This window comes from Polypterus senegalus, chromosome 3 (genome assembly GCF_016835505.1).
Source record: "Polypterus senegalus isolate Bchr_013 chromosome 3, ASM1683550v1, whole genome shotgun sequence".
In the NCBI taxonomy this organism is placed as follows: Eukaryota; Metazoa; Chordata; class Cladistia; order Polypteriformes; family Polypteridae; genus Polypterus; species Polypterus senegalus.
The window spans coordinates 183940087-183964301 of record NC_053156.1 but is presented as its reverse complement, the minus strand read 5'-3'; the positions used below and the strand labels follow the sequence as shown (position 1 = coordinate 183964301).

General features: G+C 39.9%; 1 protein-coding gene across 1 annotated transcript in view; it reads right to left on the bottom strand.

Moving 5' to 3' along the window:
* LOC120526634 (kinesin-like protein KIF13B) overlaps positions 1-24215 on the bottom strand; it is a 655733-nt gene that overhangs the window by 223352 nt on the left and 408166 nt on the right. Inside the window, exons 23-24 of the mRNA XM_039749796.1 lie at positions 22878-22907; positions 21754-21853 (exon numbers count right to left, since the gene is read on the bottom strand). Of these exons, the coding sequence (XP_039605730.1) occupies positions 21754-21853; positions 22878-22907 (130 nt within the window). The remainder of the gene's footprint in view (positions 1-21753; positions 21854-22877; positions 22908-24215) is intronic.

Here is a 24215-nt window from a genome sequence, read left to right as displayed (position 1 = left end):
GATATGTTTTTTCTGCTCCCATGTGTCTTGAAGTTGCATGAGCCCACCTTGCTAATGATATTAAGGAAGGCTCGATTACATGTACTTCAGCATAGTTGCACAGGTCTTCATTCTCTACAAAGGCTTCTTCCAGATTGATTTCTCGAACAGCAGCTATGAGATCAGCTTGTTGGTTATAAAGCCTCTCAAGGGATATCAGAGGGGCATGGGCATCTACATGACCAATGAGAGTTTCCCCTCTTGTGCCCATTATCCAAAGCTGCTCCCAGTTCTGTGCCACCCCAAAGTTCTCTCCCATGAATAGTCCAAGCAGCCCTTCTCCACATTGTGATCCACACTGTTAGTCCTTGAAAAACTGCCCAGCTATCAGTATAAACAACAACAGGGAAGCTTTGATTTTCTGTTAATGCCATAGCAACAGCAATAAGTTCAGCCCATTGGCTTGATTTACCTTCCCCCTGTTGCTTCAGGATGGTCTCAGTGTGAGGTTGATAAGCCACTGCTCTCCAAAGCCTTGTACTGCCTTCCACAGTTGCTGACCCGTCTGTGAACCAGCTGTTCTCCTGTTGCACTGGTGTCAAATGACTGTATGCTGAGGCTTCTTTAAAGTGCGACTCAACTACAGGCAGAACAGGTGGTATGTCCTCTGGATCCTCATAAATCACAGCTCCGGCCATAGCCCCTTGTAAGGCACTCGTGTCTTTGCCTTCAAAGTGTGCTCTGGCTTGCAAATACCATTTCCACTTGCACAAAGTTTGATTTTGTGCAGCGCCTGCTCTCGCTCCCAGGCCATTATCTCTAACCCACCCAGCAGTGGGCAAGTTAGTGCGTAGCTTTACCGGAGCAGGACCTGTCTGTCTCTCAGTGTGCAAAAGAGCCAGCCCAGTATGCTGTAAGAAGCTGCTTTTCAAGTGGTGTATATTTAGTCTGTGAGCCTGTTAGTTGTCGACTCCAAAAGCCGAAGGGGATCCGCTTGCACCCATTTTTCTGCCATAAGCTCCACGTAGCAATATTGTTCTGTTCTGTGGCTTCCAGTTCAAAAGGCAAATTAGCTTTTAAAGGTCCCAGTCCTTGGTGTTGGACTAAAGCTTCTTTAGCTGCCTCAAAAGCAGCTTGTTGTTTTTCTGTCCATTCAAACTGTGCCTTTTTCTTGACAACATCATGTATAGGTCTTAAAATTAGTCCCAAATGTGGCACAAATGCTCTCCAAAAGCCCATTAAACCCACAAAGGATTGAGCTTCTTTTTTGTTAGTTGGTGCCTTTAATTTATACAAAGAGTCAATTACTTTTTGGGGCACTCGTTTTTCTGGAACAAACCACATCATGCCCAGAAATTTAACTTCCCTGGCAGGTCCTTGGATTTTGTCTTTATTGATAGCCCATCCTCTGCTCTCCATGTGGGATATTAAAACTGGCAATAGCTTTGTTACTGATGCTTCATCCCCAATTAACATTATATCATCAACATAATGGAAACATTGCACCTTTTCCAAAGCTGAGCAGGTAGCCAGATTTCTTGCTACAAGTCCATGGCACAACGTAGGGCTGTGTAGGTATCCCTGTGGCAGTACTGGAAAGGTGTACTGTCTGTCCTTCCATGTAAATGCAAACTGATCTTGACTTTGGGTTGCAATTGGAATAGAGAAAAACGCATTAGCCAGGTCTATGACAGCATGCCACTCTCCTGCATTAGCCATGATGTCTTCTATGATGGTCACAATATCAGGAACTGCAGCAGTCAATTGCGGTGCTTTAGCATTTAGACCTCTGTAATCGATTGTCATTCTCCATGAACCATCCGGTTTTCTGACTGGCCACACAGGAGAATTGAAAGGGCTAACTGCAGGTCGAATAATTCCTACCCGCAATAACTCTTCCACTGTTTCTCCTATTTCATGCAAACCTCCTGGCAAATGATACTGTTTTAAATTTACAGGTGTGTCAGGGACTGGAATTTCTAAAGGGGTCCATTTTGCCTTTCCTCTTACTATTGCTTTTACTATTCTACACATGACATTACGAATCACAAAAGAAAATGTTCCCCATTTTGTTTGGAATGACTTTCCTGTAAGAATATCTATACCCAGAATATATTCAGGCAATTCTGAAATAAGCACCTTAGCTTTAAAAGAGGGTGACATTCCTATTGCTAAGTGTACTGTGATTAGTTTCGCCTGGATATCTGAGCCTCCGTATCCGTTTACATTTACAATTGGTCCTGAAAAGTTATATGGATTCCCGTGAAATAAAGTGACTTCTGCCCCAGTATCCATAAGTGCCATAACCTGATGTGTTTTTTTCCTTTTACCCCAGTAAATGGTTAGCGGGATTTACGGGCGTCGGTCTACTGCATGAATGAGCCGTACCTCCCCGCCTGCAGGAGACCTGCCATCTCCTCAATATGTTGGGCGAGGTGTGCGCCACTCATTCGGAAAGTGAAAGAGGCGTTTCGGTTTATGTTCGGAGTATTTCGTTTCCTCCTCACTAGGCGGTGCAGATGGAGGGATTCTGCCTTCGTTTTTTTTAGACTTTCTCAGAGCTTGCCATCTCTGAAAAATTTCCCCTGTTGGTTTGCCATCGATATCCATTTTATTTATTCCTGCTTCTATCAGATCACGCACCATTTTTGTACGGCTTACTCTTTGTATTGTATGCCCTGCTATGGCTCTAACTGGTCTCTGCCCAGCCGATACCGTTGCACACAATTCATCTAACTGGCCCAATAATGCGGCCACATCCCATACAGTCTGCTGATTAACTCCGGCGAGCATAGATAATAGAGCCCCTTTTAAATGATGCGGTGCATTTTTTATTAAACGGTTTCGCATTCCGGCAGTGAAAGCTTCATTATCAGGGCCAGCAAACGCAACTTCTGGTGCAGCTTTATAAATAGCTGCCTGCACACCCATTTCTCGCAGCTGCTGAATTGCTTCAGAAGCTGTACGCCAAGATCTATCAATATCTTCCGCGTCTCTCGTGTCTGGATATGCATGTTTCACGGCGTTTACAACCCATTCCACTATTGATACAATCGCTTGATGCTGTCCCCCTCGTAATACATTTCTTAATTTCGGATTCGTGGTGATAGAGCCTAAATGTTTGATCTCTGTATCTGTCAATTGACAACTATCACCCCCTTCATCCCACATACGTAAAATCCACTGCATCAAGCTCTCGCCTGGTTTCTGTCTATATTGTTTACCGAGTTCCAGAAACTCTGATTGTGTAAAATCGCGTACGGTTCGCGTTACCCTGTGCTGTCCAACGGGGTGCCCCTTGGCTTTATTTTGCACGACCGGTCTCGCATCTATCATTGTACAATTGTCATTATTATCCGTTAGCGCTTCTCCATCCCCTTCGTCGTCTTCCCAGATATTGTCGTCACTATCTGAGTTATGTATACTGCCATCCCATGTTTCTGGGTTCCAATCGCCTTGCATTATGGCTCGTATTTTAAAAGAGGAAACGGGGTGTGTTTTGCCTTGTTTATGGCGCTAAGCATGCACTAAACGGACTGATAGCGTAGCACATTTAGCTTCCCACTCGTTCGCCCGAGACATCGCATTTTCCATGCATTCTCGCGTAATCAGTTGCTTGTCTTGTAAGTTTTCTATTTCTTGTTTAAGTTCCCCACATTCTATGATCATATTCTGCAGTTTATGATCCAACTCACGTACTGCAGTTAATAAAAGCCAGCCGATTTGACCGGCTGCTTGTTGTTCCTTTTTCCCCTGCGCTCCAGCCTGAGCGCCAATACCGCCTGTTGGACATTTGAAGGAGTTACTTCTCCCTCTAACTCAGGCCATGCAATTGGGGATGTATAATTATTAAATAACTCAGTCACGGGTGTCCATGACAGTGCGCCCGACCACCCAGGAAACTGGCTGAGCCCACCTCTTCCGCTATTATCCAAAGCATATGTTTTAAAAATATTATTCATCATAAAATTTTGATTTATGAATATTAATTTTGGTTATTAAATATCGCTACAACTCTGCTCGCAGCGCCAATTATGTTTCCGATGGTAGTGTTAGCTCCGTGGAGATATGTTCTTTTATATTGCGGCGTTTTAATAAACCTTTCTTTAAATAATTATAAATTATAACGGCGATATCCCTCTTTTCGGCGATAGGCGGCGACAAAGTCACAGAAAAGACAGAATATACTTAGCTTGTTTAATGCGGCTTACGTTGCTAAAAAACCAGGGAAGACCAGCGAATTCCATCTGTTAAACTGTGCGGATTCGGTCATGTAGAAATTGCTTTTTCTATCACAACGGAGGTGGTATTTAAGTCTATTGCTTCCACTCACTCAGGTCCTCAAAGCCTGGCAAGGTTCCAGCATTTCTTAAATTGTGTCCACACGACCAAATCCCCCAGTACATTGCCAAACAAGGTAGACAACTTGAGCTAAGCATCAGACAGTCAGATCATATAACACTTAGGCCTTTTAGGGCTGACAACAGCTGTTCTTGTCTGTCTTTATGCTTTGCTTGGCCCAGCAATTCTGAAAGCTGACACTCTGTGCTAAAGCTGGCTCAGCTCTTCATGGCATGTTACACAGAAAAAGAATGAAAAAATACATTTAAAGAGATCTTAAACAGATACAGTGACACAATTCTTAATATTATAACAACCCTATTATAACAGTTACAAACTGTGAAATTGCTTTCGCAGTGTTACATTCTGTCACCCCTGTGGCAGGTGACCTATCTATCTAGGTCTGGATTTAAAACTCAATTAAAGTCCCCAGTCATTATAATTTGTTCACATTAGGAATGGATGCAAATGTGTTTTGGATGAAGTACCTATCATCCACATTGGGTGCATAGATATTTATCAAAATAACTTTATGGTTAAACTAGCAAAATACCCACGCTTCGCAGCTGCGAAGTACTGCCTTAAAATTTTTATTAAGAAGAAAATTAAACCTTTTTAAACTGAGGGAAAATATACCAATAATTATTTGTTATGGATCTCTTTGTATACCCCATGGTGAGTTCGGCCCTCCGGTTGTAATATGACCAAGCTGTGTGCTGAGCTTACACTTGAGCATGCAATGTACAGTTGGCCATGTGAAAAGTAATCTTGTTTCAAATCTCACAGCTTGGATTGCTGCTGTCATAATCGGTTTGAGTTTCATGGTTTGTTTCAATTACGACAGTATTTGTAGGACTTGTGTTGAAGAGACATTCGGCATCTGTCAAGCGTTGAAAGTATACAACCGGTTTCATCGATAACTTCACATTCAGCTTTTGAGAGTTTAAACATTCATAAACATCAAAGTGTCCACTACTGAAATCGTCACCTGTGAATTTAAGATGTTTAAGAGGCATTGGCGGTTGTCGAAAGGTGTAAAATATTTGGCCATTTCAGTACACTTGAAAGCGACAACCGAACAATTCAGCAGCAGCCATCAACTCACATGCAGATGCATAGGTGAAGGGCTTAAGCATTTCACTCTTATAGTGCTCCTGTGTAGTATAATTATCTCCTGTACTGTCTTCAGTCCACACCTTGAACCTGTCCCAGTCATTCAAAACATAAGACACAATGTTCCTCCAGATATCAAGAGTGAGCCTGATATGGTAGTGCAATAAGTAACAAAGAGAATGGAAAAGGTAGGTGCCATCTCCGGATATGGAAACAATTAGGTAAGTGACAGTTTTTTGATCAATGGCGATCACCTCGATAGACATGTTAATGGGGGTACGGTTGGAATGATAAAGGAAATGGGTACCTGAACAATGTAAAGTAAGTCTAAAATACCTGCACAATAACTATAATCGTAATAAATGAACAATAAAACAGCGAGGAAGCCGTGGATTAAATTAAAAGGCTGTAGTTATCAGCAGGGAGACGTGAATCCAGTGGCGTAGCAAGCAAGGGAATGTAGAGACTGGAGCGACGGATGGCCTTATATAGGCAGGCAGCCAACAACGTGGGAGGCGTTGGGATGGGGGACCCAACGCCGCCTCACACGGTGACCGAGCTGCAGGCTATGGACTTATATATGTATGTAAGTAGGATTCAGTTAGTGTTGGGAACCCGCGTACCAAATTTCTTGAAGATGGGCCCATAAGTAACAAAGACCGTTGAAAAGTTCAATATGGCGGCCGACAGTGGCATCATACCACCGAAATAAATACGTACATTGGTTTCGTTTAGCGCAGGGAAACCACCTACCAAATTTTGTGAAGATGGGGCCATAAATAAGAAAGTTCAAAACGGCGAACGTTGTCAACCGTTATGACCGTTAAGCGTAGAATTTCGAAATGAAACCTGCTTAACTTTTGTAAGTGAGCTGTAAGGAATGAGTCTGCCAAATTTCAGCCTTCTACCTACACGGGAAGTTGGAGAATTAGTGACGTTGGAAAGTTCAATATGGAGGCTGACAGTGGTGTCATACCACCGAAATAACTACGTACATTGGTTTCAGTTAGCGCAGGGAAGCCGCCTACCAAATTTCGTGAAGATGGGGCCATAAATAAGAAAGTTCAACATGGCGGACGTTGTTGACCGTTATGACCGTTACGCGTACAATTTCGAAATCAAACCTGCTTAACTTTTGTAAGTAAGTTGTAAGGAATGAGCCTGCCAAATTTCAGCCTTCTACCTACATGGGAAGTTGGAGAATTAGTGACGTTGGAAAGTTCAATATGGCGGCCGACAGTGGTGTCATACCACCAAAATAAGTACGTACATCGGTTTTGGTTAGCGCAGGGAAGCCACCTACCAAATTTCGTGAAGATGGGGCCATAAATAAGAAAGTTCAACATTGCGGACATTGTCATTACGTTACGTGTAGAATTTTTTTTACACGGGAAGTTGGAGAATTAGTGGTGAGTGAGTGAGGGCATTGCCTTTTATTAGTATAGATAAATTGCCCATGACGATCATATATCTCTTTTCAGGATCAGATACAACATCTGATGCTACAGATGAGATTGTTCAATGTATAACAATTTCCACACCTCTAGTTTTCTTTGTAAAGCTGGAATGGAATATTTGGCCAGTCCAGTATCTGTGCAGCTGAAACTGATCCTTGCTTAAGTGGGTTTCCTGTAAAAATATGATTTTAGAGTTTAGACCTGTTAGGTGAGAGAACATTTTCTCTCTCTTTAATTCGCGATTGATACCTTTAACATTCCAGTTCACAAAGTTAACTGTTTGGTCACAGAGATATTGCTTCTGAACTTTTGCTGTCATTTTGTAGTCTTAATTAAGATAAGATAGCTTTGACCTTAATTTATAATTTTCCCATGAGTTACTGCCATGAAGCCTATTGTTGCATTGGCACTTATAATTATAAGGATTAAAAGGATAGATTAGAAATAGCCTGCTTTCTTTCTCACTCCCCGGAATTTGCCTCTCCACTTGAGGCTAGACCACACTTCACGAGAAGGAAATAGGACGTATAATAACAGTACCAGTATCATTGCAAGCCGGCCAAACAGCAGGTAAGATCTTCCTTGCCATGCCAGAACCAGGTGCTGCTCAAGATTGTATTTCAAAAAAATGTTGGGATCAGTTTTCTTAGCTCTTTTTCTGCTTCCTCCATAGAAGTAAAAATGTAGAGCTTCCCTGTAGGCTGTATCTGATCTTGGCTTTCTGTAAGCGATGTTTAATGTTGTAAAATGTGGCAAGTTTAGCAGCTGTTGATGGTGAGAAATCAGGGAAAACTCCAATTGTGGTTATTCCCCAAATATAATCTCATTTCTGTCTGAGAAGTAACTTTATATGTAATAGCAAAATACCCGCGCTTCGCAGCGGAGAAGTAGTGTGTTAAAGAAGCAATGAAAAAGAAAAGGAAACATTTTGAAAATAACGTAACCTGATTGTCAATGTAATTGTTTTGTCACTGTTGTGAGTGATGAGTAGTGTTGTCATATATATATATATATATATATATATTTACATACACACACATACATACATACACACACATATATATACACACAAATACATATATATATATATATACATACAAATACATATATATATATATATATACACACACAGCTATTTCGTATCAGTGCAATACGCTGTTTGTTAAAACGGTTGACTCCCGCTCTTACGTGCAAAAACAAATCAAATCATTCAGTTGTCTTTGCTCATATGTCATTTTAGAGCTGGACGCCTGGCATCTTTTTTTGGCCACAAGTTCATTTATGTTTGGTGTGAGGTTCTGTGTTGTGGAGATTCTCAGGATGGATTGCAGGTGCTCATCAGTGAGGCGACTCCTGTGTGCTGTTTTGTTAGTCTTTATCACTGAGAAGAGCTTCTCACACAGATATGTGCTACCAAACATGCACAAGGTTCGAGCCGCATGTAGACGGACTTTTTTTGTTCTTCAAAGTCACCAATGCGCCGTGCAAACTCAGTGCGTAATAACTATAGCTTCGCAATAACTTGCAGCATCATAAGGTAGACTTGATTAACGCGGTAAGTGTTCGGCAAGGCAGCTGAAGCGCTGCATTATGGGATCTGTAGTTTATTGTGTTACCAGCGCTTCATATACCCGGGCCATTAATAACAATAATACAGTATATAAAATGATCTCGGGCGGATATAATTCCACGCGGGCGGATATGGCCATGCCCTTGAGTTTGACACATATGGACTAAATAGAACTTGAAAAGATATATTTTTCAAATGTGATCGCGCAATTCAGATAGAGTTGACGCAAGACTACAGCCTGCATGCCTCAATGAGTCATCCTCCCCTCGCTCTTACTTTTTTACCGTTCATCTAATGAATACACTGAGTATGGCTTTACCAAAACAATCATTGATGGCGAATAAAGTATCCATTATTCGAGTATGCAGATCGGAATATATATATACATATATATATACCCGCATATCGCAGCGGAGAAGTAGTGTGTTAAAAAAGCTAGAAAAAGAAAAGGGAACATTTTAAAAATAACGTAACATGACTGTCAATATACAGTATTTGTTTTGTGAGTGTTACTGAGTGTTGCTGTCATCAAGGATTTGATTATCATTATTTCTTTCAATCAGGTTCGTATTTGTAGGATGTGTTGTGTTCAAGTTACATTCCGTGTTTGTCAATCGTTGTAAAGATGACAGGTTTCATTCATCGATTCGTTTCTTACTGCATCAATAAACAGCTCATCTTCTTCTTTATCTGAGACCTGACACACTGCATGCACGGGTTTTTTTACACTGTCTTCCTTTAGCGGGACATTGACTTTTTCCACCGTGTGCTTTGTTTCCGCAGTAGCTGGATTTATGAATATGCTTATCAGACGCTTCATATTTTTGCTGCCTTTTCAATTGTGTAATTCGGTTTTTGTTCAGCACTCTTTGGAACTGTTGCTTTTTATCTGTGCACTGCGTCAGTTCACGTGAGCCACTCGGTGTACATGCATCGAAGGTTCCCAGCTGTGTTGGTGCCATCTCGTGCTATGTTACCTTAGTCCTGGCACTTAAAACTTTCTCTCGCAGTTTCGCTGAGTTTGTGTCAAACACCACCCTGACCATCTCATCTTCATCTCCATAAGCACAGTCATTCACCCGTGAATATTTACCCGTGGCAGTTTGCTATTGGATTGCCGCTGACGGACGGCCTTATATGGGCAGGCACTAAATTACAAACGCCAGCGGCAGCCTGTCTATGAACTTAATTTAAAGTGTAGGTTTACATCGTGCTTTGTTTCCGAAGTAGCAGAACTCATGAATATGGTTGTATATGTCACTCGCTCACTTCTTATTGTTTCGCTGCCTTCTCAATTATATAATGCATGTTTTCTTCAGCGCTTTTTTGAGGTCTTCCTGGTTTTCTACGTACTGCGTGATTACGTGGGAGGCGTGATGATGTCACACGAAACTCCGCCCTCACGGCGTTGAAGCTCATCTCCATTACAGTAAATGGAGAAAAACTGCTTCCAGTTATGACCATTACGCGTAGAATTTCGATATAAAACCTGCCCAACTTTTGTAAGGAAGCTGTAAGGAATGAACCTGCCAAATTTCAGCCTTCCACTCACACGGGAAGTTGGAGAATTAGTGATGAGTCAGTGAGTGAGTGAGTGAGTCAGTGAGTGAGTGAGGGCTTTGCCTTTTATTAGTATAGATTTAAATGATAATTTTTCAAAACGCACAATGAGAGTCCTGTGTTTTGAGGTATTCGATCCATGTATGCGGTAAGCTGCTGCTATCTCTGTGTCTGATTTGAAGTCCTCTCTGATTATTTTAGAGAATATTTCAGCTATGAATTTCACTGGATTTGGACTTTCTCGATTCTAAGGGTGACCTTCGATTCTAATATTATTCCTTCTCCATCCATCTGCTAGTGCAGCTAGTCTTTCTCTGAGTACGTTGCATTCGGAATTTGCAGCCGTTGGTTTTCTGTCAGTGGTAGATGCTGTTGTTCAGCTATTTCAATGCGAGTTGTGAATGTTTGCTTAACATCTTCAAACTGAGTGCCAAGTGCTCTAAATTTATTCGCATACTTAGATGCATTATCCTGTATTTTTCCTGTTTTTTCTGGCATACCTTTAAAGGTTGCCTGAAAGCGATTATTTAAATGTTTTTCTCATCTTTAATATCCTGAAGCAGCTTCTCATTTGTCTTGTGTATGTCCTTTATTTCTTTCTTTATATCGTTCTTTAAATTATTCTTGAGCTCCTTTATGTCTTGAGTGGTGACCATTGCGGCGATCATTGCCTTCAGTTCGGACAGATTGTTTTGGTCTTCTCTGCTTTTTCTGCCGCTCATGTTCATATATGCTTGCATATACTGTAATTGAATCTCCTCGGGCTGAGTAAATACAGGATAGCATGGGATGATAATAACAAAAGGGAAAAAATAACACCGCTGCTAATGGAAGTTCCCCTTCAGATGTCCATCTCCAGTAACGGACGAGACCAGAGTGTGTATCTTTTTAGAATTTAAAACTAATAATATTAAGAAAATATTAGGATTTTCAATAAATATGCATACAGTACATCTGTTATCTTGATAATGAGATCAATAGCTCACTTAAAGATTTTAAACTAAAATACAGATCTTCGGCTAAGCCTGTAGCTATTAAAAAGCAAAGCAGTCACAAATTATCACAGAATTTCAAACCATATAGTCACACAATGTTACATAAATTTCAAGCCTTTTTCTTGGCAAATGATTAAAATCGCAAGACAAATTATTAGATTAAAATATTCTCCTAATGAACAGACATGAAGTTATTAAAGCTGTAAGAGTTCAAGTAAACCGCAAGTGCTCGCCTTATCAATTAGAGCATTCAAACCACGATTCATTACACCCTATTTTAATTACATACCCACAGGAAGTACACTCTTTTCATGTAGTAGTTTCATGACCATATTAATATGCATTCCTTCCGTTTTAATATATAAGATGAGTTATTCGATTAAAAATAGCCATCATTTAACAAAATATGTATTCCTGTATTTTTACTATATAAGAGCATTCAGACCAAAGCTGGTTGCTGCATTTCACACCATTTTCATTAAATTAGTACATGTGAACAAAAAGTAAAATAAAATACGATTCTCACCAGATTCAAAAATGGTCATTTTAAGAAAATTTGTATTCCTCTGTTTTTACTACATAAGAGCATTCTGAGCAAGATGTGTTGCTGCATGTACTAATTTAAAGTAAAATATGATTCAAAACTATTAATTTATTCTGTTTTGACTACATATCAAAATACTGTAAGTGTTTGTTTATCATTTAAAGACTTTCTTTTACTAATGAAAGCCTTAACAAATTCTGAATAAAGCCCCCAGGTCTTACTAATCTAAACTGAACAATTCCATTGTTTATACACATATCATTTAAAAGACATAAGGAATAAAAATCAATATCCAAAGGAGGTACAGAGACGAGGTCATCAAAATTGGCAATATTGACCCTAGCGCCTGTCTATGTATGGCTATGTATAGTGTATGCCTCCAAAATCTATTGGCAGAATTCCTTCTGACCATTACTTTAGTTGTCAGAAAAACTATTCAAACACCTGCATTTAATGGCTGATGTATCTTTGTGAAAGAGAAAAGTGGAACATTCAGTACGCTCTAAACCATGGGGAGGTAAAGGAGGATTCATTTTTTCTTGAAGGCTCTGCAAGAGTTAATGATGTTCCAACAGCCTCCTTTAACTGACAATTATGTTTTAAAAGTTTATGCATAAATTGGAAATACTTCTAATTTAAGCTCAATGTGTGTGGGGTCTCGAAGCATGAATGGGAGACAATTAAAAAACACAACCTCAGGCTACAAGCTTTCTTAAAACATTGTGATTACCCTCAATGTTATAAACCCACAGGATTATTTGTTTTGTGGCTGCACCAATGCGATAAATTTGTACCAAAAGTTCAGGAGCGATGAACAGATTCATTATTTTTATTGTACTAGTCTGTATCTGTTTGTTAATAAAACTAAAAAGTATCAGATTGGACATTTCACCATCATTTTTCAGCAATTTGGGCATCTCAAACAGTATTCTGACTTAATTAAAGCCACTGCCCATCTGTCATGTGGTCTCAATTCTCCAGTCCTGCCTCTCAGGTTTTGTAGAAAATGAATATTCATCCTCTGTTGTACCTGCAACTATAGACTCTTCAGTACGTGAGTGACTTTCCACGCTAGTGTTTAGATCTGGACGGTGTATGTGCCCAAAAAAGAAGTCTAACTGTATTCTCGTACCATTACTCGTGTACTGATGTGTCAGCAGGCATTTTTCATGGCATTACACGTGTAATTTGTGAGTATGCCCTTGTCAATCACATAGAGTAAGCTCTGCAGTCTACTTGTGACTTTACGCTGTAGGATGTAAATAAATCAAGGTAAATAACATGATCGTGGAACAGTGGACCAGCTCTACACCCTTAGCAGAGTCCTGGAGGGTGCATGGGAGTTTGCCCAACCAATCTACATGTGTTTTGTGGACTTGGAAAAGGCTTTCGACTGTGTTCCTCGAGGAATCCTGTGGGGGGTGCTCCAGGAGTATGGGGTACCGGACCCCTGATAAGGGCTGTTCGGTCCCTGTACAACCAGTGTCAGCGCTTGGTCCGCATTGCCGGCAGTAAGTCGAACCCGTTTCCAGTGAGAGTTGGACTCTGCCAGGGCTGCCCTTTATCACCGATTCTGTTCATAACTTTTATGGACAGAATTTCTAGGCGCAACCAGGGTGTTGAGGGGGTCTGTTTGGTGGACTCAGGATTGGGCCACTGCTTTTTGCAGATGATGTTGTCCTGTTTGCTTCATCAGGCCGTGATCTTCAGCTCTCTCTGAATCGGTTCGCAGCTGAGTGTGAAGTGGCTGGGATGGGAATCAGCACCTCCAAATCCGAGGCCATGGTCCTCAGCCGGAAAAGGGTGGAGTGCCCTCTCAGGGTTGGGGATGAGATCCTGCCCCAAGTGGAGGAGGTCAAGTATCTCGGGGTCTTGTTCACGAGGGAGGGAAGAATGGAGTGTGAGATCGACAGGCGGATCGGTGCGGCATCTGCAGTAATGCGGGCTCTGCATCGGTCCGTTGTGGTGAAAAAGAAGTTGAGCCGTAAGGCAAAGCTCTCAATTTACCAGTCGATCTACGTTCCTACCCTCCCCTATGGTCATGAGCTATGGGTAGTGACCGAAAGAATGAGATCGCGAATACAAGCGGTTGAAATGATTTTCCTCTACAGGGTGTCTGGGCTTTCCCTTAAAGATAGGGTGAGAAGCTCAGTCATCCGGGAGGAGCTCAGAGTAGAGCTGCTGCTCCTTCGCATCGAGAGGAGTCAGATGAGGTGGCTCGGGCATCTGATCAGAATGCCTTCTAGACGCCTCCCTGGCAAGGTGTTCCAGGCACATCCAACTGGGACGAGGCCCCAGGGCACGCCTCAGGATTCCCCCGGAAGAGCTAGAAGAAGTGGCAGGGGAGAGGGAAGTCTGGGCATCTCTGCTCAAGCTGCTGCCCATCGCGGCCTGACCTCGGATAAGCGGAAGAGGATGGATGGATGGATGGATGGAGGTAAATAACATTCAATCTGGCTTTAATATATGTACCATATAAATGTTTCTTATGTAAAGACCATCACAAAACAATCACAAACAGGAGTTTGCATGATACGTTTGCAAGCTCTGTAAGCTGTGCTATTTCGTTGAAGGACAGATGTGGGGCAGACTGATTGGCAGGATGACACCAGACCTTGTCCTGCATTGAAACAGTGCCATCTTTCGCCTTTACGCCTGGTGCAGCTGTGTTTTTCTTATATGTGAGTGGACATTTCTTGTAGGGATGGCTTCTGGTCTTTCTCCAATGTAGAACCCTCGTCCTCATCCGAGTTCACCTGAGTTATAGCACGTCTTTATTTGAAAACAGCAGTGTCAGATCGGGGCGAGCATGACTGCAACTGAGAGAATAAAATGGAATAAAAAATGCTGACCTTTACAAGTACCATAAATTTACACCGGCTGTTACAGACTCAAATCAAATGTATGTTTTTATTGTATAATAGTAAGAATAATGTTACTCAGAATGTTTACTCTGGGACACATGAAGACTCGAACCCACGACCTTTTGAAAAGGAGTCAGCAGTTCTTACCGCTGTACTACCAAAGAAGTCACGACGACATCAAGCCACACTTACCTGATTTCTTTTTCTTCAGTTATAGTCTTGGATAAAAGCACACTTGTTCTGTCCTACTTGTACCTTTTGTGAAAGAGCTTATTTGATATTTGGACTTCAGTCTTCACACATTATACACTTCACTTCATTATACACTTCAAAATGTTGTCGTTAGTACTAAAACATGAAAAAAGTCTTGTCTTTTAGGTATGTGTTCAACATTTCTCTCATGTTACACTTGCATGGATCTTTATAGACACAGAACACACATGAAATGCATGTGTTCCAAATAACAATATATTTTTAGACTATACAGCTCTAAGTATCTGACTCCTTGATAAACAAGGCTTGAGCTGGGTGAGGTTTTTGCAGTTTCTGTGGCAGTGGACGGATGGGATAGCAAGCTGCTGCTGCTTGGGCTTATTGACACATTTACAACACAAAAGACGCTGTATGGAGAGGTGCGAGTGGATTTAAGGTGCGCCAAATTTATGAGTTTTTTCGTAAGCTTTTGTAATTCTAGTGTTAAGCATTGCCTGATATTAAGGGCATGAGAATGCCTTTATTTCATGGCTGGTGAAACTTTACATTTTTTCACAAATATGGAGGCCACTGCTATGCTTACTTTATAACGTTTGCCGTCTCCAGACATTAAGCAGAGTTTATATTTGTTACAAACTATTTTAATCTTCGCATCCAGGCTGTTCCGTATTAATTTTTCCTGAAAAAAGAGATTGGAATGAATTTGCCCCAAAAGTTCAACAGTTCAGCTCCCAGCTGTATAGGTGATTCTTTTAATAAAACCTATGTTTTCTCCATCAGGATCAGTATCTTCCAATTTATTGAGTATCTTTGGAAATACAAATTGAGAATGAAGAGTTTCCTGACTGTAATTTAGCAGGCATTCTAAGACAACAACAACAACATTTATTTATATAGCACATTTTCATACAAACAGTAGCTCAAAGTGCTATATAAATAAATGTTAAAAAACGATAAAACCACTCGGAATGGGTAACAGTGCAATATTAGGTAGTACCCCAGGGTAACATTGACTTCTGAATACAAACTGGATATCACGTAGTTAAAAATCTGACCATTGCAGCCACCACAATTTTAGTCCATTCAGCTTTCACGATTTCCCACCTTTATGTGTACAACAGTGTTATTCAAGTCAAGGTAATCCTTCCTGTTTCCAGCTAAGAGAAACTCTAGCGATGCTACTTCAGAGATGGCAGAGAGAGGTGGAACTTCAACATACTGTATATACTCTTTTATCTGCACTCATTTGAGTGAAAGGCATGGTAAACAGGTCTAGTTCAGATCTGACACACTCTTCAGACATTCTGTGTATAAAATTAATTTTGTCTTAAAAGATGTCTCTCTTTTTTTTTGCCTGTTTTAGTCTTGCTCTTCTTCTGACAATGTTTAGAAAATGCTGTAAAAACAGAGCACCTTGCCTTTTTGAATGTCAGGCCCTCATGCAACCTCAGTGGTTTCTTACATTTTGTCTCTCTCATCACCATTAATCCTGCACCCTCGTGTTTCTCTTGGCTGCCACCTGCCATGCTTGATATCGCCTCGGTGAACACATCTTTTACAGTATTTTTAGCGGCAGATTTGATATCTGTTTTTGCTATGTCAAAACATTTTTTTAGGAGCTGGTAAAGTTCTTCTAAAAAAAACCCCAAAATACACCTCCAATACTGCTGCCAGACATTATCAGGGAACCAGAGAATCCCGGTAAGCCACTATGCACTTGGGTTTGGTAATATTGGCTGTAGGACCTTGGTAAGACCTCATTGTTTCAGTCATGCACACAATGCATGATGGGTCTGAAATGCAACTTCACTATATCCTTACCAAACTGAATTAATACACTTTGTTCTGGTCTGTCTTTATTTCAATAGTCACTGTGTCAAAATGATTCTTGTTGACTGGTGCATAATGTTTGTTGTATGTGATAGTGGTAATTTTATTTGCTTGATCCTCTACATGAACGCATCTCAGAAGGGCAACGTAGCGGTCTCTATACACATAGATAATGTAAAAACCAGCCCTGATGTCGGTGGGGTAAGGGGCATTGTAAGATAGCCCCCGAGTCTGATCAGGATAGGCTCCTAATATTCGACATAGCTGACCTTTTAAGTGTATCACCACCTGATCAAAGCACCGTGATGTCCCTACATTGATGGATTAAAGACCAGAAGTCCACATGATCATCATCATCAAGTTCTTCCATGTGAACCCTGAATACAATGAGGACTGATTGTGAGGTCATGTATGTTAGGTAGAATGCCGAGGGGGCAGGGTGGTCTTGTGGCCTAGGAAACCCTGCAGATTTCATTATTTTCTCCAGCCATCTGGAGTTTTTTTGTTTTTTCTGTCCTACCTGGCCATTGACCTTGCTTTTACTCTATCCAAATTAGTGTCCCCTAAAGCTATCTTCTAATTTATTTTGTCGTTTTTCTTTTTGTTCATTATGTAAAGCACTTTGAGATATTTCCTTTGTATGAAAATTTGCTATATAAACAAATGTTGTTGTTGTGATAGTTTGATTCTTTTTGACCAGGATTACATAGGCTCTTCTTTCCACAGTATTCAAACTGAATTTCACAGAATTCTCAGAAGAGATAGTTACTGCGGTTACATCCAAGATCATAAAAGACAATAGGTTGTGCATACCTTCATAATATCTACGAGGAATGTAGTAATATTTTATTATCCCTGGAGCTGAATTATAGAATTCATCATCCAGCTCATATATGGTGCTCCACGTATGTAGATATTGTGTTTGAGCTGTGTTGTTGAGGAAATGTCTGAGGAAGCATTGCTAGGAAGAGTCAGTGAGCTCCATCATATAAAATTACAGAATCATGGTCAAATTTGAACAGTATGGATTTTATTTCACATCTTGGGCTTGGCTCTCTGGTATCCAGCTCTTAAATTCTTCTGGGCAACTGAGCTATTTTACTAGAATGAATAATTTTTCTATTCCTAACTTTACAAGCCAGTATTTTCTGAAAACTGGAAACGTCTGTGGAATCGGCTTTAAATTTTTGCAATTGTGCATCATAGAAGGAGCTCATGATCTCTTCACCATTGTTATCTTTCAGTTTCTTTACAGCTAGTGAAGAATGTACAGGCTAAGAGACCGTAAAGATTACACCTGAAAATGTTTGTTTATAACCTTACACAAAAGAATGTCTGGCTTTAGATATCCCAACTGTATCTCTCACTTTACTTAAGCAATGGAAGGCCCGGGCGGGATAGTGACATCATATAAACTTTCCAGGAATTAAACGTGTTTACTTCAGAAGAAGCCATTTTTATGCTTCAATGATAACTTTTGTTATAAGAATATACTAGATAAGGCAATTCAGAGATTACATTTGCTGAAATATCTCCAAATTTTTGTTTTTAGTGTGCAGTTAAATTTCTCCTCCATAGAAGTCTTTAACTTCTTGTAGTGAAATGTTTTATTCTGTTCTTCTTTAACTGAAAATATTAGTTGAAAAACTGTTTCCCCTTATCAATCTGGAGTTTCTTTGGAGTTCTCCTGCCATTCAGAATGTCTTGGAATGGTCTTGCCACTTCTTTGACCATTTTGTTCTTCAGGGCCTATACCCACATGTACTTAGTACATCTATACAGGTCAACAAATATTTAAAACCACGGCTATGCTCGAATACATTTGTCATGTCTGCTAAATCCATCTGTCATTGTGAGCTTATATTGGTTACATAAACATTATTTCTCTTAAAATGTATTCTAGCAGGTTTATGAACTGTATAAGAATATTGACCAGATAACCAATTTGATACCTGATGATCATTACTATTCTGGCCCGAACTCTTAAGAGCTCTTTTCAAAGAGTTTTTTCCCACAAAGCATCCAGGATTTTCTGTAGCCCTCTATCATAGAAGGTGAAATAAAAATGTCAGCATTTTAAAAAGCAATGGTACTTTGTCAGTTTTCAAAAACAGTATTAAAAATTCAGAGATTAATTTACTGGTCATTTCAAAAAACATATCATAATTAGCAACGTGATTAAAATAGACTAAAATATGTTATACAGTAATCCTTCACTATATTGCGCTTCAACTTTCGCGGCTTCACTCTATTGCGGATTTTAAATGTAAGCATATCTAAATATATATCACGGATTTTTCGCTGGTTCGCGGATTTCTGCGGACAATGGGTCTTTTCATTTATGGTACTTGCTTCCTCAGTTTGTTTGCCCAGTTGATTTCATACAAGGGATGCTATTGGCGGATGGCTTAGAAGCTACCCAATCAGAGCATGTATTACATATTAACTAAAACTCCTCAATGCTATAAGATATGCTTCCCGTGCGGTGCTCGATTGTTTGCTTGTCTCTGCCTCTATCTCACCCTCTCTGACATTCTCTGAGCCTGATGGAGGGGGTGTGAGCAGAGGTGCTGTTTGCACACTGCACAGAAGCTGTTTGCCTAGTGGATACGAACGCACCTCTAAAAAATGCCGGCTGCTTTATCGCGGTGCTTCTAAAAGCACACTTATTGATTTTTTGATTGTTTGCTTTAATCTCGCGCTCGCTCTCTCTCTCTCTCTCTCTGACGTTCTCCGTGCCTGATGGAGGAGATGTGAGCAGAGGGGCTGTTTGCACAGAGGCTGTTTGCTTAGAAGATACTGACGCTCCTCTAAAAAATGCCGCGGCAAACTTAAAAGCACACGTATTGATTTTTTGATTGTTTGCTTTTCTTTGCTAGCGCTCTCTCTCTCTCTGAAATTCTCTGCTCCTGCAGAGAAGAAGATATATTTGCATTCTTTTAATTGTGAGAATGAACTGTCATCTCTGTCTTGTCATGGAGCACAGTTTATACTTTTGACTAAAAGGTGTTATTTCATGTCTAGAGGGCTCTAATAATGTTAACAGTGTGGGAGAGTTTATAAGGGCTTAAAATATATAAAAATAACTATACAAACATATGGTTTCTACTTCGCGGATTTTCATCTATCGCGGGGGGTTCTGGAACGCAACCCCCGCGATCGAGAAGGGATTACTGTATCACATTTAGATCAGACGCTTCACCTGCTTTTTCTGAATTATATTCCCCATAAAAAAAGTTACATCAGACATACCAGGATGTTTATCGTCCATGTTATGAACGGCTCATACAATGATCTTACTGATAGAATGCTCATTTTTAAGATCATTGACAGCAATTTTCTACAAAGTCTTTTAAAAAGTAAGAAAGGTATTAAAACAACCCAGAGTCCTTATGACTAGGCTCTTGACCACCGCTTACAGAAAACATCCTGGACCTCTTTAAAGTGTCCAACCCTGAAAACAGAGTCAGGCTCAGACAGATAGGCATGCTGTGTTTGGCTTGGTTGGTCTAATAAACAACCCTGACAGGTACTTTTAGATCACATTCAACAGCAGAGTAGAAATCAAACTCTTGATCAGTTTCAGAGCCTTTCAAAATGTTTCACCCATGGCTCCAACAGTTTGATCAAGTTCCATACCTGCATAATCACCATCTTTGGAGATTTTCAAATAGTCCAAGCTTCTGCAAATTTGTCCATGGCCTGCTCTTGACACGTTCCCCAGAACCACATCATCAGGCATAAGGATGTCAGATACTACACGGTTCTCTGGGAAGCTATCCGACCAATACATATAATTAGGGGCAGGTAAATGAGGATCGGACCAATAGATCTCGTCGGTTGAAGGCATAAAAAGGTCCGGACAAGACAGCTGGTCTAAAGGCGAGTTGTTTGGAGTAGAGTAGCCGGAGCTGGGTTGGCTATTGTCAGGCCAAAATATGTAGAACGGAGGGTGCCATCTGTTTTGCAGATCAGCACATCTGATCAGGTGCATAGCCAGACAGGTGCTAGAGGTTGCCTGGCCAAAACACGTTGCCAGTGGTCATCATCTGGTCTGAAGCAGAGTAGCCACAGTTGATTTGAAGGCTGCCAGTGGTCTTTGTCTGGTCTGGAGCAGAGTAGCTGGAGTTGGTTTGGAGCTTGCCTGGCCACAAAAAGTGTTCAGTGGATGCCCTCTGTCTAAAAATATTGTAGACCAGCACTTCAGAACAAATTAACGGGAACTGAGAGATGACCAGTTCAGCTATCAAAGGTTTCTAGGAGCTCAGCTTCGTTAGTGTAGTTGGTTGAAGACATCTTGAAATCGCTTGAGGGTAATGTAATCTCTGAAAAAAGGCTGCTATATTTATTTCCACTTACTTAGAGGCGGGTGTTTCCCAGTTTTCTTCCTTCTCCTCCTCACCTGAAAACATAGGTTCCAGTTTTCTTCTAATTCTTTTCATTTGGTCAGGCAGTTTTCCTTTATGAATAGCCTTATCAATATTCAGAATATGAGACTTCAAAAAAGTCCAGTCTTTTATTAAAAAAATAATTCCAGTCACTTGTTCCTTTATCTGATTTTCTTGGTACTCGTCCCCATTTCTGTGGCTATCCTCTTTATATATTTGGGAAGGAAAGGCTCTTTTTTCAAAATTACCACCGTGAGATGTCCAAAGCATTTCTTTTATACTTCTACTTGTTTCAAAGAACAATTAGAATCGTACCAAGCTAAACTGGTTCGATGTTCCATAGCTCAAACATTCTGAAAACCATGCTTGTTTTCATTTTCTTTTTCATAGGAGCATTCACAATGCCATGCATTCTGTTTTTCAAGCGTTGTTGCATTTTCACTAAAAGGATAGATTTTATACATGCCATCTTTCTCTTCCTGCTACAGGAAGGTTGGACCAGAACGCCCCCTGAACCTATAGGCTGCTAAAGTAGATGAAGGCAAACTTCCTGGGCATGGGCATCGATAAGGGGTATGTTAAGGGGCTTGTATTACAATGATTCTCCCCACAAAAATAGGAGGGGCTTAGAGGCCATTAATCATGGCAGATGTCTACCCCATAGGGGCGGAGATAAATTTCATAAATCATACTTCAGATTTCACAATTTGGCATGGGGCTTAAGACTTTTAATCATTCTTATCTCTCTTTTAGATAGTTCTAGTCTGATAGTACTACTAAAGGCCTGTTGCTCTATTGGCCAAAAATGGCTTCACTTGTGAAGAAAAAATATAAATCTTATATTCAGTGACAGACTAAATAAAATATACTTCACAGAGATATATTACGTCATATCTTACCTGATTTGTTAACAAGCTTCTGTAGATGTTGATCCAGATAGTCTTGCCTTTTGGTCCATTCTATTAGCCACTGCTGTCTAAGCCTCTCCAAATCTCTGTCCTTCAAAACAATATGCAATACAACTTATACAAAAAAGGCAAAATACTCATATAACCTTTAACAATGAATGAATAATTAAAAGTAATTTTGTTTCCTCAGAATTGTTCAATATCTCAAAACTCAGACACAGCACTTATTTCTAAAATAAACCAAGGACATTATCAAATAATGACCAACTATCTTGCATATTGCTGTTGCTTTGCAAGAAACACTAAATCTGGTATGTTTTATTAAAAATGTTAAAAAGTTCAAAACCTAGTTGGCACTGCACTATATATGAGATAATGACTTTATAGAAACCTAACTGATAAATTATGAAATAGTTATAGAGATTAAAAGGTGCTATTGTGACTAAAAGTCATGTGTACAAAATGCAAAATCAGAATGAGATGTCATACTACCAAAAGATGCAGCTGCCCTACAGATTTGCAGAGTAATTGTTGTCACTTGTAAAGACTATAGCTTTTTTGGGGTGTGGAGAGTAGGGGTGGTGGTAAAAAGCACAGAGGAATCAATCTGTGAGAAGAGTGTTTCTATTGGGAATGATTTAAATTAGTGGTTGATAAAGGTTTTTAGTTCTGTTGTAATTACTAAGGGTAAAAGGTGACAATTCAGAATAAGGACAGACTCTTTAAGATTGATTGTTTGGGACCTAATGGTAAATTGTCTTCAGAAATAACTAAGAAGAAATGCTTCCAGGAGTACTATGTGAATTTCAGTGTGTTGAGTAATTATAGAAAATGGCCTCCTTTTACAAAAGGAAATTAAACAAAATATTCTGACAAGAGAAAGGAGTGGAGGGCATTTGTTGGTGAAAGGAAGACCAGCCTCTTCCAAGACTGAAGCAAATGGAGTGGTGCTGCTGTATTTAGGAAAATAAAATACTTATTTAGTTAGCAAAATCCAAGGGGGGCTGTTACAGACCTTCGTTGAGGCCTGCTGGCACTGCTATTAATTATCCTGAGTAATGCAGGTACATCAGCAGTTATCTGTGGATTTTTTTTTTAATGAAGGCAGTACATACCTGATAACTATCCAATCCATCATCCTGAGTCTGTTCAAAAAAGAGAAAAAATGCCTTCAATATTCCTGAACTAAAATTACATTAATCTCTCTGACTCATTAGGAGCAACTACGAAGTATAATATCCTTAATTAATATACTGTACTTTATAAAACTCAGAGTATTTCAAAAATAATATAAAATGTACTTTTCCATCCATTATCAGCACACATAAGAACTTACAAATATATATATATATTTTCTATACTACAACATGAAAGAGAGACATTGGACAAAATATCGGTAAATTTCAACAAACTGTAATTTTCAGTGAAGTTCTGTATTTAAAGTCCTGGATTTTTCTCCAGCTAAATGTACTCAAAAGCAAATCACAAAGTCTTTATATTAATTTAGCAGTTAAGAAAAAAATCACAGTTTTGACTACAAGCTATGTTGTCGCCAAGTTAAGGCCAAGTTTTTGATAAAATTTAGGAATTCTCTTAACAGTAAAATTAATATGTAATACAAGTTTAAGAAGATGTCTAATAAGTAAATACCTTGTGGGGTGAAAGTGATTAATTTACCAAAACAAATAAATTATAATGTTCAAATATGAATTTAAAATTAGCATAAAAATACCTTGACAAGTTCTTTACTCCTCAATCTAGTGAAAATATTTTAACTATAATTGCCTAAGCTTATGATTCCTCAATCATAGGCAGCATTAACAATGGGAGAGAAGTCAGAGTACAGGAGGCTTGTGGAGGAATTGCCTTGTGGTACAGGCAGAACCACCTGCAGATCAGTATCAGCAAAACAAAAGAGTTGGTAGTGGACTTAAGGCATGCCAAAGAGTCTCTGAGAAAAGTCACCATTTAGCGGGGGGATGCGGAAGTGATGCAAACCATCACAAATACCTGGTGGTTCACATAAAAAGCAGACTGGACTGCTCTGACAACACAGTGCTACTGTATAAGAAGGGCCAGAGTAGGGTGTACTTCCCAAGGACATTCCAGTGTTCTGAAATATGCATTAAGCTGCTCAAAATGTTTTACCAGTCCCTAGTTGACATTGTGTTCAACGTGGTGGTCATCTGAGGAACCAACTTGAGTTCAAAGGGAACACAATGTCTCAACAAACTTATCAGTAAACACTGTTTCATCACAGGGCCAATCCTCTACACACCAGAAGCTTTGTGGAAAAGAAACATGTGGTAAAATTGGATGCCATCATGAAAAATCCCCTCTTTCTCTTACAGTTTTAACGACAAACTCATTCCAAAACGTTGTGCTAAGAGGTGCTTCTGGGTTATTTGTGCATTGCTTTTGGGAAATTCAGTGCTTCTTATAGATGTTCCAGA